The sequence below is a fragment of the Juglans regia genome, chromosome 11 (assembly GCF_001411555.2).
Source record: "Juglans regia cultivar Chandler chromosome 11, Walnut 2.0, whole genome shotgun sequence".
NCBI classification, from domain to species: domain Eukaryota; kingdom Viridiplantae; phylum Streptophyta; class Magnoliopsida; order Fagales; family Juglandaceae; genus Juglans; species Juglans regia.
The window spans coordinates 33,212,368-33,228,915 of NC_049911.1; the positions used below are offsets into that span (position 1 = coordinate 33,212,368).

Consider the following 16,548-nt stretch of genomic DNA (forward strand, 5'->3'; position numbering starts at 1 on the left):
TTTTTTTTTTTTTTTCCTTTCAGTTTCTGATTTTGGGCAAAGACCTTACTTAATTCAGATTGAAGCAGAATGGATAATTTTTTACAACACTGAGGACAACATATTATAAATTTCTCAAAAAAATGAATTAGTTGTGTACAATATAAACATCTTTTGAATGGGAAATGATGTTATAATTTGAAATTTATAATTCTCAATCATACTGTGTCATGTTTTAAGTGATATTTTTTCAGCAAGTGGCTGACACATAAAATCAAATTAAGGATTAGTATTATTCCATTTCCAAATTTCATTCAAACTAAATGGAGGTAAGAGAGTTATTTTTTAGTCAAATATAATTTAATATAAATATGTGCTGAAATTTTTTTTTATTTGATCATTTTTTATTAAATAATCTTTAATTAATTGAATGAATTAGATTATTATTTAAAATTTTACAATGTGCGAGGTCCATATGCACACGAAATGGAAAAATCGACGTTGGACTTGGTCCAGGCAGACAGCTCACCTCTCACATGAACCAACGTGGCTTATGTGGGTCCCAACCTAAATTATCCAATATTTGATAAGTCAGATTCCAAGTGCTATAATTCACAGGAACATTTTTGAAATTATGGTTTGTAAATAAATAAAGTCGTCGTTGACTTTTCGTTTTGAAAAAAAAATGATAATAATAATAATAATATTATTATTATTAATATATGCAAATGCAACTTCTAATCTCTTCCGTTTCCAACTTGAATTGTAGGCCCAACAGCACAATTGACAATTAGTGGCGTACCACGTTTAGACATCGGATTATTCCAAAATAGAAAATGGCCTCCATATAATTATTCTATCGGATAATCTTTATGCGAATAATATGTAAAATGGGTCTTCTGATATTTATTGAGGATGATAAATATATTTTTTCTTTATTGAGAATTTATTATTAATTATATGAATATCTTGAACACCCTTCCTATATATCTTCTAATTCAATGTTCTAGTGTTCTAAGAGATCTAACCCAAAAATGGTTAATTTTTTTTCACTTTCCAGAAAATGTTTCTCAAATTAAATGATTGGAATTTTGGCATGTAATATAATTTTCTGCTGTACATTAAATATCAATGTTATTAAGTATTAGGTTGGTAAAAGTAATAAACATTGTCACGTGCGCACTTTGGGCCATTCATGTGCCACTGTAAGGAAGTTTCTATCACCGTACATGCAATTTTTCTAAGATCAGAATCATCGGTTTTTTCAGACCTGACGTTCCGCTGTACTTTTATAGTGACGCGTGTCCCTCACGTGCCATCACAATCTCGGTGTTTACATTTTTTATTTCCTCTAAAATTGAAAATGTAGATCTACAACTTTTCCAGATATAATTCGCTATTTTCTCGTGTATCTTTTGTGTTTTCTGTTATTTTCTTTATTTTAGGTTTAAAAAAAATACATAGTCTCTTGAATTTTTGTTTATAAAGTGTACCATCTACTTTATCTTAAATAGATTGTGGGGTTGTTAATTATGTCTTAAGACAGAATGTGAGGTTTGTTAAATCTTTCTTAGAATAAAGTGCTGTTTCTCAGACAGTTTATCTGTAGAGAGTTATAGTAATAGACTAAACTATATCAATCACGAAGAAATTTATATATTAAAAAGTCTTAAAAGTAATAATTAATTTATATTCTATATGTCTCAAATCAAAATTATAATATCTCATTACAAATGAATAAAATTTATTCTGCCTGTTCAAACAAAAAGTAATAAACATTGACTCGGTAAATTCCCCAACCGCCAAGTAAAAGTCTAGGGGCTCCTTTCAATAATAAAAAATTATCAACCGTTAATAGTTTTGATTTAATATTTTTATATGATATTACGATGATCATAAATCTTGACGAGGGCTAGGCTACTTGCGATTTTGGGACATCTAACTTTTATTTATTTTTATTTTTGTGGTCGAGGGACCACATGCCACGTCATTCATGCACTTCAAGGTTAATTACTAATTTGACTTGTCTTCCGAGCGGATGGACATATATGATCCAATTATAGAGCCTAGAGGGTGTCGTTTATGCACTTAAATGGAAAATTTTATAAAAATAAATTTATAAATTAATATGACATTGTTATATATATATATATTTTATAATAAAAATAAATTTATAATCTAATATATCATATTAAATTATATTAATTTGTAAATTTATTATTGTGAAATCTTTTTTTTGGCTAAACTATTTTTTTTTTTTAAATAAAGATGGCCATTTCTATGGAAAATGACCCTATTCTATCTTTTGTTTTTAAAACATTTTGGTTTGATGAATTATTCGATTAGACCATTGCCAAGCTTATAAGAATAAAAGCATAATCGACGGAGGGACAGAATTGATGAGTTATTCCATAAGACAAATTCATTTCTATAATTTTTTAAGATACGTTAAAGTGTTATCACAAAGAAATAAAAACTAACTGTAAAAGCAACAAGAAAGCGAAGCTATCGATGAAGCATTGCTCCACCTTAGTCATGGTTTGACTCATGACTCCTTTGATTCACAAAATAACCAAACATGCTCTTATATAAAAAAAAAAAAAATCTACATAATTTCTTACTATTTATACAATCTTTACACACCATATTTTTTTAAATTTTTATTATTTTTTATCAAATATTTAAAATATATAAATAATGAATAAAATAATTAAATTAGTTTAAAAGGAATAAACTTAAAAAAATATTACAAATTTATTTATTTATTTTTTAAATTTGATGTATAGAAGTTAGAAAAGTTGTGTAGCATTATTCGGATGGAATATATAAATTAAGGACGATGCTACAGCTCCTGCTGGGGGCTCCTGCTGGAACTGTAACATGTGTTTTCATGTATTTTTTTTAAGTAATTTTTTATATATATATTTTTAATATTTTTAAAATATAAAATAAATTTAGAACATCATTAAAACACTTCCTTAATTAGAAAGTAAAAAAAAATATTAAAAAATACTTCCTTAATCATGAAGTATGATTTTTTATTTTATTTCGTAATTAAGAAAATATTTTTTAATAACATTTTAAAATTTTTTATTTTTTAAAAATATTTAAAATTATTAAAAAAAGTTATATAAAAAATAACTTTAAATAATATAAAAAACACATTAGAGTTTCAGCGATAGCTGTAGCATTATTCATAAATTAATATTATTAAAAAAAACAAACAAAAGAAGAAAGAAGAAAGAAAGCCGGCCGAAATGGCTCAATTTGTTTGGAGGAGAGAGCAGAGCCAAAACAAAAGGGACTGCCTCATCACTTCGTGTCTCGTTCTCTCCCTCTCTCCATAGGACTGGTCAGAGAATTTTTATAGGAAGAAACAGAGCGAAGAACGAAAAATCCACAGCAGACGCAGAAAGCGAATCGTCCAAGGAATCAAATAAAAGCTCAATATCTATTACACTCTTATTCACATCTATTACATATATAAATATAGAAACCCTCCCTCCCTGTGTGCGCGTGCGAGTCTGGCTTTTGATTCTTTCTTCTTATTCTCCTACCCTAGATCTTGATAAACCATTGGCGTATAGCTTCCGATTCCCGATCTTTTTATTGTCGCTCCTGATTGGCGTGGTTTTCGGGTCTTTCTCAGTTCGATTCAGCTCTATATCTTTCCAGGTATTCATGATTTTCCGTTTCCCCCCATTGTTTTTCTTGTTAGAGACGGACGGCGAGGTTTCGCTGCCTACTTTTATTTTTTAATTTATAATTTGGATGTTCTTGTTATTAGCTTTTAATTTTCTTGGGAACCAATCCGTGGATATGCATTATTTGGGGGGTTGACTATTAGTGAGATGGAGTATGCATTTGGGATTGCGATTTCGTGGGGTTTGAGCGAGTCTTGAATTTTGGGTAGGTTGGGACTTTTTGGGGGTTGGATGTGGGCTTGACTGTTTTTAACTCAAAGCTTTGGTTTTTATTTTTTTATTTACTTATATTATTTTTTAATTAGGAATATTGGTTGGTTTAAGTCGTTGGGCTGCTTCACAACTTTGAGTTTGAAGGATCTGTTTATTAAGCGTTTCCTTCTAGTTTCCTTGTTTCTACTTTTGATAATTTTTTTCCTTTCTTTTATTCTATTGTATAACTCCAAGATCGCCGTTTTGCTTGTCTTTATGTTTCTGAATTTTCATCTTCAATTGCTTAGAGTGTATGCGCTCTTGCCCTGTTAGGTTAATGAGAAAAGGTAATAAAAGCTACTTTTGATAATTTTTTTCCTTTCTTTTATTCTATTGTATAACTCCAAGATCGCCGTTTTGCTTGTCTTTATGTTTCTGAATTTTCATCTTCAATTGCTTAGAGTGTATGCGCTCTTGCCCTGTTAGGTTAATGAGAAAAGGTAATAAAAGAGAGGAACAAAAAGAGAGAATATGTTTCAGTCTCGAATATGGGGTTTTTTATATGGTCCTGCCTGGCTGAGTCTGTTATAGTTTATTAGCCCAGGTGCTTTATCTTATCACTGTCATATCTTTTTCGTACATGAGTTATGTGTAAACCTATTTTTTCTCATATGATTTTATTTTACATGAGCTTGTGGTCTGAATTTTCAAACGCGTAGACTCTTGCAGTGTTTAAGCATTTATCAAGATTATCTGGCCTGCTAATGGGTTTCCCTCCGATTTCAGATTCTTCAATACCAATACGTCCAGGATTCACTAATAGGTTATTAAATACTAATTCCATAAGGAAAGAATGTTGTGGTGAAGGGGGAATGAAGGACAAGATTTTGGATATGAAGTTGTGATGCATTTAATCTAGATGAAGACAGGTCAGGCGTGGCGTGTAGGCATGGGTGATATGCAGATCTTGCCTGGGCCTCGCCATCGTCCTCCCATGAAGAGGCCTACATGGATTATTGTCTTGGTTTCATTGGTCACGGTATTTCTAATTTGTGCTTATATGTATCCGCCTCAAAGCAGTGCCGCATGTTACGTATTTTCTTCTAGAGGCTGTGAGGCTATTTCAAATTGGCTTCCACCTGCTCCTGCACGGGAATTAACCGATGAAGAACTTGCATCTCGTGCTGTGATTAGAGATATTCTGAATACACCTCCCACCAAATCTGAAAAATCTAAAATTGCCTTCATGTTCTTGACTCCGGGTTCATTGCCTTTTGAGAAGCTGTGGGAGAAGTTTTTCCATGTAAGTTTCTGTTTTATCTTGGTTCTTTTAAATTTTTTTGGGCCTAATAAAATGACGTGCTTCTTGATTATGACTTTTTTCCTTACTTCTGTCCCGACCATGGATATCGTGCTTAAAGCTTGATATTATACTTCTGTCATAAATTGCTTTCATAAGCTTTGCTTTTACAGGTAATGTAGTCTCGTTAAAAAATGTAGAAGGGAATGACCGTAGTGCACAGGAACTATTGTTTTAAAAAACTACTGAACTGCAAATATTAAATTCACTTTATGTTTTGATCCTGATTCCTGACTTGCACCTAAGTGATGGAGTTTTGTACTTATGTCTTTTTAGAATTTTTAATTTATGCACTTATAAAAAAATATTTTTGAATTTATGCATGGTAAACATGTCCTAGTTACTTGTTATGCTATCGTTTGCCCTTATAAAGAGCAAGTTTGTTTATAAGAATTGTGAGATTCATTTCTCTCCAAACACTGTTTCATGCATATAAAGCCTATCTTATTGCTGTTAAGTTTATATATTTAAAGAAGTTTTTCCATATTTTGTGGCAGGGTCATGAAGGCAAATTCTCTGTTTATGTGCACGCATCTAAGGAAAAAACAGTACATTTGAGCCGTTATTTTGTTAATCGAGACATTCACAGTGATCAGGTTGAAAATCTTGCATTCTGAAAGTGATCTAAATTTATATTCCTTAGATGGAAGTATGCCTTTGAAGAAAAAAACTATGAAAATCATTTTTGTTGCAATCATTTTATTACTTTGTTTATTTTTTTTATTGGTAAACAAAAGTTTATTGATAATAGTAAGGATAGGCAATAACCCGAGTATATGGGATATATAAGAGCATCACCTATGCTTGATGATTTAGTGTATACAAGAAATTTATGTAAGTTCATACCAATAAAATCTATTACAAAAGCCCAATGGAATAAGATATTAAAAAATAAAATTCTAAGCTCATCCATTGACCACCTATGATCTTCAAAACTTATGTCATTCCTCTCCATTCAAATGCACCCCCATAGGCATATCAGAACCATATTCAAAACTGTTGCAATCTGTGAGTTGCCCTGAAGGCCTCTCCAAAAAGCTAGAAGATCGATCACTCGTTTCAGAATCACCTAAAGCTAGTCCCATCCCAGCAAAGATTTCATTTCGTAAGGTTGTGGCAATCTCACAATGAAGTAGTAGATAGTCAACATACTTCCCACTCTTTTTGCACACATAACACCAATCCAAGACAATGATTCAACGTTTCTTTAAATTATCTAAGGTGAGGATCTTCCTCAAGGAAGCTGTTCATACAAAGAATATTTTTTTGATAGGTATTTAGAGGAGCCTTAGTCTTCCATATACTCTTCCACGGTAATGGACTTGTGTTATGTGTAGCAAGGGTTTGGTAGAATGAGTGAATGGTGAACTTCCCTTTCCTAGTAGGACGCCAATAAATCTTATCTTAAACTTCCCTCATTCCAATAGAATACACAAGATTCTAGACTCCAAGAAGGAGTCAACTTCTTAATCTTGAGCATCTCTAGAGAATGTAATATTCCATTTTATACTTTGTTCTGTTTATGGAAGAATCTGCAAGTTCTCCCTTTCTCCCAGTAATATTGGATTTTTTTCCAGTTACAATCTAGTACATATATTTACTCTAATAGTTGTTCCACTGTGGAAATAGAAAACATTGCTCTGAAGAAACACCAGGTCTTCAGTTGCTTTTAATATCTCCTGTGGTTTTTATATCAATTTTCCTTTTATAGTGTCCGACAATAATGGGCTGGGGATATTTCCCTGATCGCTTGATTGGTTTACACGTTTAATTACTTATTTTGCTGGGCAGTCCCTGGTCACTTTGGTTGAAACATATCGTATGGGGGTAATAAGATAGAGTTAATTTTGACTTATCGAGAATATCATGATCTTTTATTCATTAATGTAGATCTAGGAAATTAGTGAGCATAAATATGGATATTGGTATAAAAAATCTAAAGAATTTCATGATCTTTTATTCATTAATATAGATCTAGGAAATTAGTGAGCATAAATATGGATATTGGTATAAAAAAAATATAAAGAATCTCACGATCTTTTGTTCATTAATCTGATATAGGAATTTAGTGAGTATGTGAATGGAGAGTGGTATGAAAAATCTTAATAAAAATGAGGATATAACCCGTAAAATCTATACATGTCTGGGTGTTTCCAAGAAGCTTTGGGCACACTTAAGGACTCGTTTGGTTCCTTGACTGCACTTAGCTCACAGCTGAGTTCGGTTCAGATTTAGACCTCTTCTAATATTCAAACACCTAACTCTCTAATTACTAAACTTATCTCAACTCAAAACCTCTTTACACTTAGGACCCACACCCTTTTTCAATTCAACATTTCTTTACTCATGGGACCCACAACTTTTTTCAACTTCTCATAAATACATCTAAATTCATCTTAGGTGGGCTCCACAGAATTCACTCTACCATATCAACTCACTACTATTCATAGAAAACTCAACTCAGCTCAACACCCAAACACAGCCTAGTGAAATAAGAAGGTCCGTTCAATCTTGAATATGCTCAGAAATTCCATAATATTCATTTTTGGTAGGTCAGAAACCCCATAATTTTTTTTGGTAAGTAAGGATTTCCATATATATACAGGGACATTGGTGTTAGATATATGTGTACTCGGGCATTGCCTAGTTTCATTCTATTCAATAAAGATATATGTGGATTCGTTGTGAAAGTACCCAAACTACATATGAACAGAATCTAACATGCACTGACTCATTAATGGTGAAATTACTGTTGTTGTCTGTTATTTACAATTTGCATAAACATGGTTCACTTCTTCTCACAGTTACAGTATACGTTTTTTATTTTTATCCTTTCAAGCTGTAAAGTTATGCACTTGTAATTGTCGGTAAAACTAATTACAGCTGTTTAGGTCGGTAATTCTTTTTAATAGGTAATTTATAAAAAAAAATATTTTTATAGGTAATTCTTTTTTACACGGTAATCATTTGTAAAATTCATATATTGCTTGTCCATGGTAATTTTCATGATAATAGTTTGTGATTATTGATCTGGTTCTGTTAGTTGTTTAATAAGATTAGCTGCTGATAATTTTGCAGGTCATATGGGGAAAAATTTCGATGGTTGATGCAGAGAGACGATTATTGGCACATGCTCTCAAAGATCCTGCTAACCAGCATTTCGTTTTACTTTCTGATAGGTGATGAGATTGTGTGATTACTTGGAGTTCTTTTTCTCCAAATTGTACTTACTTCCTTATATAAGTTTCTTCACTCTTTCTGGCGTTGCAGTTGTGTACCGTTGCACAATTTTGACTATATCTACAACTATCTGATGCATACAAATATCAGCTTTGTTGACTGGTAATTCTTCTTGTAGAATGGCCTATTATAAGGATGGAGTAAGCATTGCAAGTTTTCATCTTGTGGAATTTCAAGTCAGCATTGTGGCATTCAAATTTGAAATTCATCATTTTTGGAATTGATTTGGATCAAGACTTCTCCTTGTTGATGCACTACATTTTCTTTTCCTCTTCTTTATTCCCCAGCTTTCAGGATCCTGGTCCACATGGAAACGGCCGGTATTCAGAACACATGTTGCCTGAAATTGAGAAGAAAGACTTTAGAAAGGGTGCTCAGGTATATCTTCGCTACGATAATGATGAGGTGGAATGTAGTTCATGCAAAATACTCGATGCTTATATATTGAATAAGAACTGATCTCCATCTCCCCATAGCCTTTTTCAATATCTTATTCGAGGATGTACTATTAGAGCGACCATGCAAGTTAGAAATGGGGCTTCATTAGATCTTTTTATAATTCAGACAATTACCTAACTATTGTAATCCCTCTCTGTTGGCTGGTTTTTTTGAGATGGTGGTGGTTGAAGTCAAACCAATGATTATAGGGTATCAGGGGTGATGCATTATTGCATGCAGTTGTAAAGAGCTTTGCCTTTTTTTCGATACAGTTAGGACAGGGTTCATAAGGGTCTTTGGTCATAAGAAGTTTTTTTTACTTGTATATATATAAATAAAAGATATACCAAGATGTAGCACCTCTAAATTGAACCTCTTTCAGTATTCGCTACGGGTAGTATTGAATTCTTTGATTTATTTCAGTGGTTCTCAATGAAGAGGCAGCATGCTGTGATAGTTATGGCTGATACTCTATACTACTCCAAATTTCGTGATTACTGCAAGGTGAAATTCATGACGCTTCTATCTTCTTCGTGGTTTCTGAAAATATGATATTTCTTTTTGGGTTTTCTGATAAGCTTTTATGGTAATGGAGACATACAAGTGTCTTGTCATCTGCAATATTTGTTCTTCGATGCTTGGTCATATTATGCCATTTGCTTCATGTTATTCCCCATGCATATTTTGATCATACAATGCAATTTTTAAATTTTGATTGTCTATTGGTTCCAAGATTGTGATAGTCATCATCGCCATTTTCTTTTTTCACCACTTCATGGAGATATATCTTTTCATTTTATTACTTGTTAGTTATTTGATTTTCTTATTACAACTGTACGGATGGGAAAAAGTTTGACGTGAAGGTACAAAAGAGAGATTCTTGGCACATCATGAGTGCTTTTGCTCTGTATTTGACCTTGACTGAATTCATGTGGACGCATTTTCATTTGTTGTATTTTTAGCATTAATTTTATATAACTATTGTGCAAGGATTGTTACCTATTGGGATTTGTTGGGACTTTGTTCTCGGACACGCGGTGCCAATAAAAAAAAAAAAGGATTGTTACCTAATGATAAAAGTGATAGTCAAGCTTTCCCTTGCAGGCATCTGTAACAAAGTGTTATTTCATCTCCATTCTCCATCTAATATTGAAGGTCTGGTCTTCAACCCGTTGTAGATTATGGGATCCTCTTGGTTGTTCTAGTTAGCAATCCCCTTGGTTGTTCTACATAAGCATATCATAGCTTTATTGTTAACATTTGGGAAACTGATACAGTAGGATGCAACAATGACTTGTATCTTTACCCAGTCAATGACTGAACTGTGTAAAGATACCTGAATCATAGCCCGTTATTGCTGGTTCAAAACATTCTAGGGAGATTACTATGTTTTAGATGGTGGTCTCCTATGCATTTGATGTTTCCATCAATAGGTACTAATGTCGGTGTTATTGATCACTACAGCCAGGTTTGGAGGGGCGTAATTGCATTGCTGATGAACATTACCTGCCAACATTTTTCCATGTGAGAATCTCTGTCCGCATTCCATCGAGCTTTTTTTTACTTGTTATCAGCATCCTAGACTGAACCTATTGAAAATGTTTCCAGATTGCCGATCCTGGTGGAATTGCCAATTGGTCAATCACACATGTTGATTGGTCTGAGAGAAAGTGGCACCCAAAATCATACAAGGCTCGTGATATTACCAAACAGCTTGTGAAGAATATTACGGTATGATTCTACTTGATCAGAGAAATTTGTTCTCATGGCACTTTTTTACTCCTTGGGAAACTCAATGGAGATTAACTGAATTCCCCAGGGAATATCTCATAAAAAAAAAAAAATCCTTTGGCAATTCAGTTCATCTCCATTTAGAATCCACCCCCGTTCATCCTGCCACCTATAATTATGTGTCCTGGTGTTGAAACACACCATCATCTTCTCAAAACTGTCCCCTCAAATTTGAAAAGAAATGAAAAAGGGAAAGAGGATAGATATTTTTTTGATTCGCTGCTGCTTTAAATTTGAAAGATTAACTGTGCCCATTCACGATGTAAAATGATGAAACTGGTAAGTAATGATCTCATGAAATTGGTAAAGTTGGCGTCATTGTGCACCAATTTTACTTTGCCTTTAGCAAGTTGAGCATATCATTTAGAAGCTGTTGCTGTTTCAATGGGATTTCATGGATTGTGATGACACTTTGAACGTTGTTATATCTGCAGTCAATTGATGTAAGCGTTCATGTTACCAGCGATGAGAAGGTATGCTTTTTATAATGAACCCTGATTCAATCTTTCAGAAGTGCAATGGATAGGCAGTATTTGAAACAGTTTCCTTTCCTTGGGCTTCTACAGAAGGAAGTGCAAATGTGGCCTTGCCTATGGAACGGTGAACAACGGCCGTGTTACTTATTTGCCAGGAAATTTTACCCAGAAGCTCTGGATAACTTGTTGATGCTTTTCTCCAATTATACAACAATTTGAGCAAGATATTTTTTACTCCTTTAATTCTTTGGTCGAATCAGTTGTTGCTTTCGACCCTTTGCTCAATCTATGGTTCCCTCGTAGCTTTTGAAGTTGTAAATTGCCACATTATTAGGTTTGAATGATCGGAAGCACAATTCTCGAGTGCGAGGGCAACTGGCATAGCAAATTAGGGTGACCTGAGTTGGCAGGAGGCTAACAGATTGTTAGTGTCACTTCCTTGGGGATGGGTGTATTGTTTATTTTTTTTTCCCCTGTAATTCCGGCTCTACAAATGTTGATCTACTTGTGCTGCAGAAAATTTTGGGGGAATTATTTCTGTGCAATTATGGTTAATCTTTGTACAAGGTGATGACAAGGTGAAGTTCTGAATACGAGACATAACTAGAGCCTTGAAATCATACCGAGTTGAAAGAGAGAGAAGAAGGTTGTGTGAGTAGAAATTCTAGAATAATATTTGTACCAATCAAGATGTGCTGCACCTGTAGGTAGACAATCTCAGTATATGGTATGAACTAACACCAGTGTTGATTTGATATTTGAACGCGTTAAACATCTCCAGTCTTTCTTCATTCTATATCTACTTTCCACTTAATCCTTGTCTTTTCAGAAGATGATGAATCTTTGTAGAAACTGGTCATTAAATCCTTATTTTTCCTATTTTTGCATGGTTATGGTGGCACCCTTGCCTTATGTTTTCATATGAAATAAAAGTCTTTCAAGAACATTAAAAGTTGGGGTGTAAAAAAAAAAAAGAAAAAGCTAATTACACTTAGCTCTCTTGAACTTTCACTCAATTTATAATGTGCCTTCGAAATTAATAATTGTATCAAAGTGGATCCTTGAACTTTCAAAACTTTTCAATCCTCCCTTTTGTTCATTAAATTTGACAAAAATTCACATGTTGATTATGTGCATAACATTCATCTAATTTATTATCATTAACTATATAAAATATAAAATAATATATGTTATTAATTAATAATAAATCATAAACTATTAAATAATTTTTTTATTAATTTATATGTGGTTAATGAATACCAAATAATTTTATTGTATATATAAATTATTCATACTTGCTTGCAATTTAGGTATAAAATCAATAGGAATAAATCACCATCCCTGTCGGAATGAGTAAGCTTTATTGATAGAAAAGTAGAAAAATAGAGCACATTAGAATATCCAAATGGAAGATTCACCAATGAAGAGACATAGATGGAAAGAGCTAAATGAAACGAAAACTTTAAAAGAAGAAAGAAATCCGATGGGTAATTTTACGGCGTTCAGACTGTTAGTACTTATCCATTTGTTGAAGATCAAAGAAGGTTGGCTGCGGAACTATGGAAATGAGAAGAAAGCAGACAAGCATTTCAAGGGGAAAATATTTTTGTAGTTATTCCATACATAAGTTGACACGTGCATATTTTTGTAGTTATGGCGCTTGTCCATTGCAGATCTCGTTTTTAAAATTGATTTGAACCGGAAGACCAAACCAATATAACATGAAATATTAATCTTATAATATAAAATAAATATAACATTTGATATAATATAAAATTAACCTTAAAAGTTTTAGTATAACATTTGATTTGTGATATAACATAAATTAATCTTATAACATAAAGTTTTAGTATAAGTTTTCCCTAATCTATCATAACTTTCCACCGCTTTCTTTACTTACTTCCTCTACGTTAGACCGACCAAACCCCAAATCAACTCTTTCCTGTTCATAAAGATTGCATGGTCCATCTAAATTTTTATCATAAGCGTTATACCATCTTTGGACTGGGAAATCACAGAAGCAACTTGGTCAAGAACTGCAACAACTTCTTGGATAAAACAAGAAGAAAACTTCCTATCAACTCTGTTTCAACCTCGTATCAACTTTGTTTATAAGATCCACGGCAGATTGGGACTGAAGCATTTCTCTCAAGATGCTCCTGGCTTCTTCCATCCTTCCTTTGACACATAGACCTCGGATCAAATACAAGAAACCCAAGAAATCTGGAGATATGCCTTTCTTCTTGAACTCCATAAAAAGCACGACACGAGGGCCCCTTCCATGTCACCCTTTGGGTTATAGCCAATGATAACAGCACTAACAATGTCTTATTCATCAGGCTTTAGGCATTTAATCTTCATATCAGACAGAAGCCTAAAGGCTTCCTCCATTCTACCGAACTTGCAATAACCATTGATCAATGAGTAGTAAACACGTGTATTTGGATTAAAATCCTTGAGAACCATTCTCTCAAACAACTGCTTGCCATCTATCAGAAACCCCTCCCGGCATAATGCATCAATCAATGTAGCATATGTTATTTCAGAGGGAACTAAACCATTTTTCTCCTTTGAATCAAATAACCTTAAATGCTTTGACAAGGTGACCCTGGCAGCACAGCCCGTTTATAACTGAATTATAAGAGATGATGTTTAGGGTAATCCCTTTCTTTTTAACAAAAGCACAAACATCTAAGGCCTTATTGACATGCCCTCCCTTGCATAGTCCATCAACTATGATTGAATAATCAACCACATCCATAAGGGGCAGATACTTTTCAGCCTCCAAAAGAAGCTTATATGCATCTAAAACTCTATAATAAGAGCATTCTCATTGAATTGACCAAATGCATCTTTAAATTTTAGCTAATATCACATGAATTTACATTTGCCTATTCCATTTAAATTCAATTCTCACATTGGATTATCCATTTACTCTCTATATAATAATAAAATATTCTTATTTTAATAATTAATTACTTAATTTATTTTATTTTTATCACATTTTGTAGTTCTATCAAATAAACGTTAATAATAATTATACTCTAATTAAATTAATATTAAAAAAAGTATTATTAAATGTTAAATGTTAATTATATTCTAATTAATTTAATTTGTTTGTTTAGAGTGAGAAACTAATATTTTAATATTTGATGAAGCAATTGTGGTTAGTTATATTTGGTGAAGTATTGTAGCTAAAATCCAAATTATTTTAAAGATGCCCAGTCCAATATAAAATATTTTTAACATAAATTATTTAAATTTTAGCGATACTTCAACTTCAGTCAAGCGAATAAAAACGCTATTACAAGTTCCTTAAAAACAGAAACGGGAAAAGTGACTGCTGAATTCTTATCATTGATTCTGTCAAGAACCCGAATCGCTATGTCGGCATTCATCGGACACAGGTAGTGTGCTAGTATCCTGCTCACCCTATGCTCAGCTAGGCCATATTCTTTGAGAAATGCGATCAAAATAGACTGGCTCAGTGACACTTTTCCAACACTAAAAAGCCCTTTTAAGATTCAATAGTAAGACTTGCTTGTCACAGTTGATTCTTTCTTTCTACTTGCTATGTACACTTGACTTGCAGCCTCAGGAAAACCTCTCTTGCACAAGTACAACATAGCATCATTACACGTTATACAATATATTTCTGACCTCAGATTCTTCAACCTGCAAACTAGTTTTAAAACTCCATCCGCACTTTTTGCTTCAAAAATTGCTTTGATCAGCATCATATAGGTATTCACATCCAAAGCTAAATCTTTCTCATTGAGTTCGATATACACTTCAGTGGCCATATCCACCATACCCTTCTTGCAGAGCCCGTTGATAATACAATTGTAGCATGCAACTGAAGAAATAGACGTTCTCCGAAAATCATCAAATATCTCAAGTGCCTCGTCGATTCCTCCTACTTTACAATACCCATCAATCATCGTACAATAAGTAACAAAATCTGCGGCCAAAATTCCCTTGTAGATCACATACATATCTTCAAATGCCCCAACCATAAATAGTGCTTTGATCAGTATATTGCACATGACAACATCCATGCAGACTCCAGCCTTTTCCAATCTCCTCTTTGTTTCCAAAGTCCTCGCTGTATTCTCTTCCTCAATATACCCATGAAACAGTGTACAATAAGTAATAATATCTCCATCTATGCCCTTTGAGAGCTCATCAGCCTCAGATGTCCTCCCAAACTTGCACAATCCATTAATCACACAGTATTATAGGTCAAGATACTTGGATTAATCCCCCTCTTCTCCATTTCATCGAGCAAATGAAAGGCAAGATCAAAATCTCCACTCCTGCAAAGGCCATTAATTAAAGTTGCAAACATAAATTCATCAACTACAATTCCCGAAACTTCAACCATCTTTAAAATAGCAAACGCTTCCTTCATTTTCCCTTTCTTGCAAAATCCCATAATGATGCAAGTGTACGTAACCAAATTGGGCTCTATTCCATCTTTACTCATCTTATTCAAAAGACCGACTACCTTTTCCACGTCCCCAAGCTTGGACAAGCCATCTATTAGTATAGTATAGCTCATAACATCTGGCTTGATTCCTCTTTCCACCATTTATTTTTTCTTTATAAACGCCTCCTTTAAATCCCCTTCCGCTATATACCCATAAATCCAACTGCTATAAAAAACAACATCAAATGCCAATCCTTCCATCTCCATCCTACAAACCAAATCACGAATCTCATTCACTCTACCCAACTTAACAAAGAGCACCCGCAATCGCCGTGTAAGTCATCACTCTTCGAATTTGTGAGATTTGAGGAGAGCCCACGCGAGGATTGTGGGTGCGAGAGTTGCCTTTGATTTGGTTCGAACTCATTTGAGAGAAGAAGTGGATGATTGAGTTGAATCTGTGGGTTTGTGAGAGAGAGAGAAGGAATTGGTTGATGGACTTGAGAGTGGGGGAGAAGCCTCTTTTGAGTAAGGTTTGAAGAGGCGGGCGGGAGTTTAGGGAAATTATTACTATGATTATCATAAGGAGAGGAAGAAGAAGAAGAAGAAGGAAAGAATTTGGTGGGAGTGGAAAACATTTGTTCATGGAACTTTGAACTTTGCCGAACAATCTTGTTGCTATTAACGCGAAGACTCATGTGCAGGCCTTTGCAAGTGAGGCGATGCTCTCTCCTGAATCATGAGTCCGATCCAATCGCGCTATCTTTCATTAGGACCAAATTTTATTAGGACATGGATTCCTCGAGGCTACAAATTTTAGAAAGCTGAGAAAAGCCACATTTCGACCATCCATTGGACTTCTTCTAAGAAAATTATTAGGTTCGAATCAAGCAACATTGTAAACAAGAATCCCAACTTAGTAAGGCGGGCTTCGAATGG

The 16,548-nt window shown here is 33.6% G+C and overlaps 1 protein-coding gene and 1 pseudogene across 2 annotated transcripts; one reads left to right on the plus strand and one right to left on the minus strand.

The window, feature by feature from the left end:
* The first annotated feature begins 3,237 nt into the window (after nucleotides 1-3,237).
* Nucleotides 3,238-11,971, plus strand: LOC109003105 (glycosyltransferase BC10-like). 2 transcript variants are annotated; one of them, XM_018981096.2, is made up of 12 exons: nucleotides 3,238-3,654; nucleotides 4,662-5,178; nucleotides 5,733-5,831; nucleotides 8,314-8,414; nucleotides 8,506-8,577; nucleotides 8,763-8,853; nucleotides 9,337-9,417; nucleotides 10,018-10,068; nucleotides 10,378-10,437; nucleotides 10,522-10,644; nucleotides 11,139-11,177; nucleotides 11,271-11,971. In XM_018981096.2, the coding sequence occupies exons 2-12, from the start codon at nucleotides 4,795-4,797 to the stop codon at nucleotides 11,397-11,399; spliced, it is 1,230 nt and encodes a 409-aa protein (XP_018836641.2). In that variant the 5' UTR covers nucleotides 3,238-3,654; nucleotides 4,662-4,794; the 3' UTR covers nucleotides 11,400-11,971. The 2 variants fall into 2 exon arrangements, with proteins under 2 accessions (XP_018836641.2, XP_018836642.2); XM_018981097.2 differs by lacking the exon at nucleotides 10,018-10,068.
* A 1,221-nt stretch (nucleotides 11,972-13,192) lies between these two features.
* On the minus strand, nucleotides 13,193-16,239 carry LOC109003081 (annotated as a pseudogene).
* Nucleotides 16,240-16,548: the final 309 nt, after the last annotated feature.

Excerpts from the sequence above, each read along its gene's own strand:
- LOC109003105 (XM_018981096.2), top strand. The coding sequence starts at position 4,795 with ATGAAGACAGGTCAGGCGTGGCGTGTAGGCATGGGTGATATGCAGATC. Across the intron at positions 5,832-8,313 it reads GAGACATTCACAGTGATCAG|GTCATATGGGGAAAAATTTC; the intron begins GTTGAAAATCTT and ends ATAATTTTGCAG. Across the intron at positions 8,415-8,505 it reads TTCGTTTTACTTTCTGATAG|TTGTGTACCGTTGCACAATT; the intron begins GTGATGAGATTG and ends CTGGCGTTGCAG.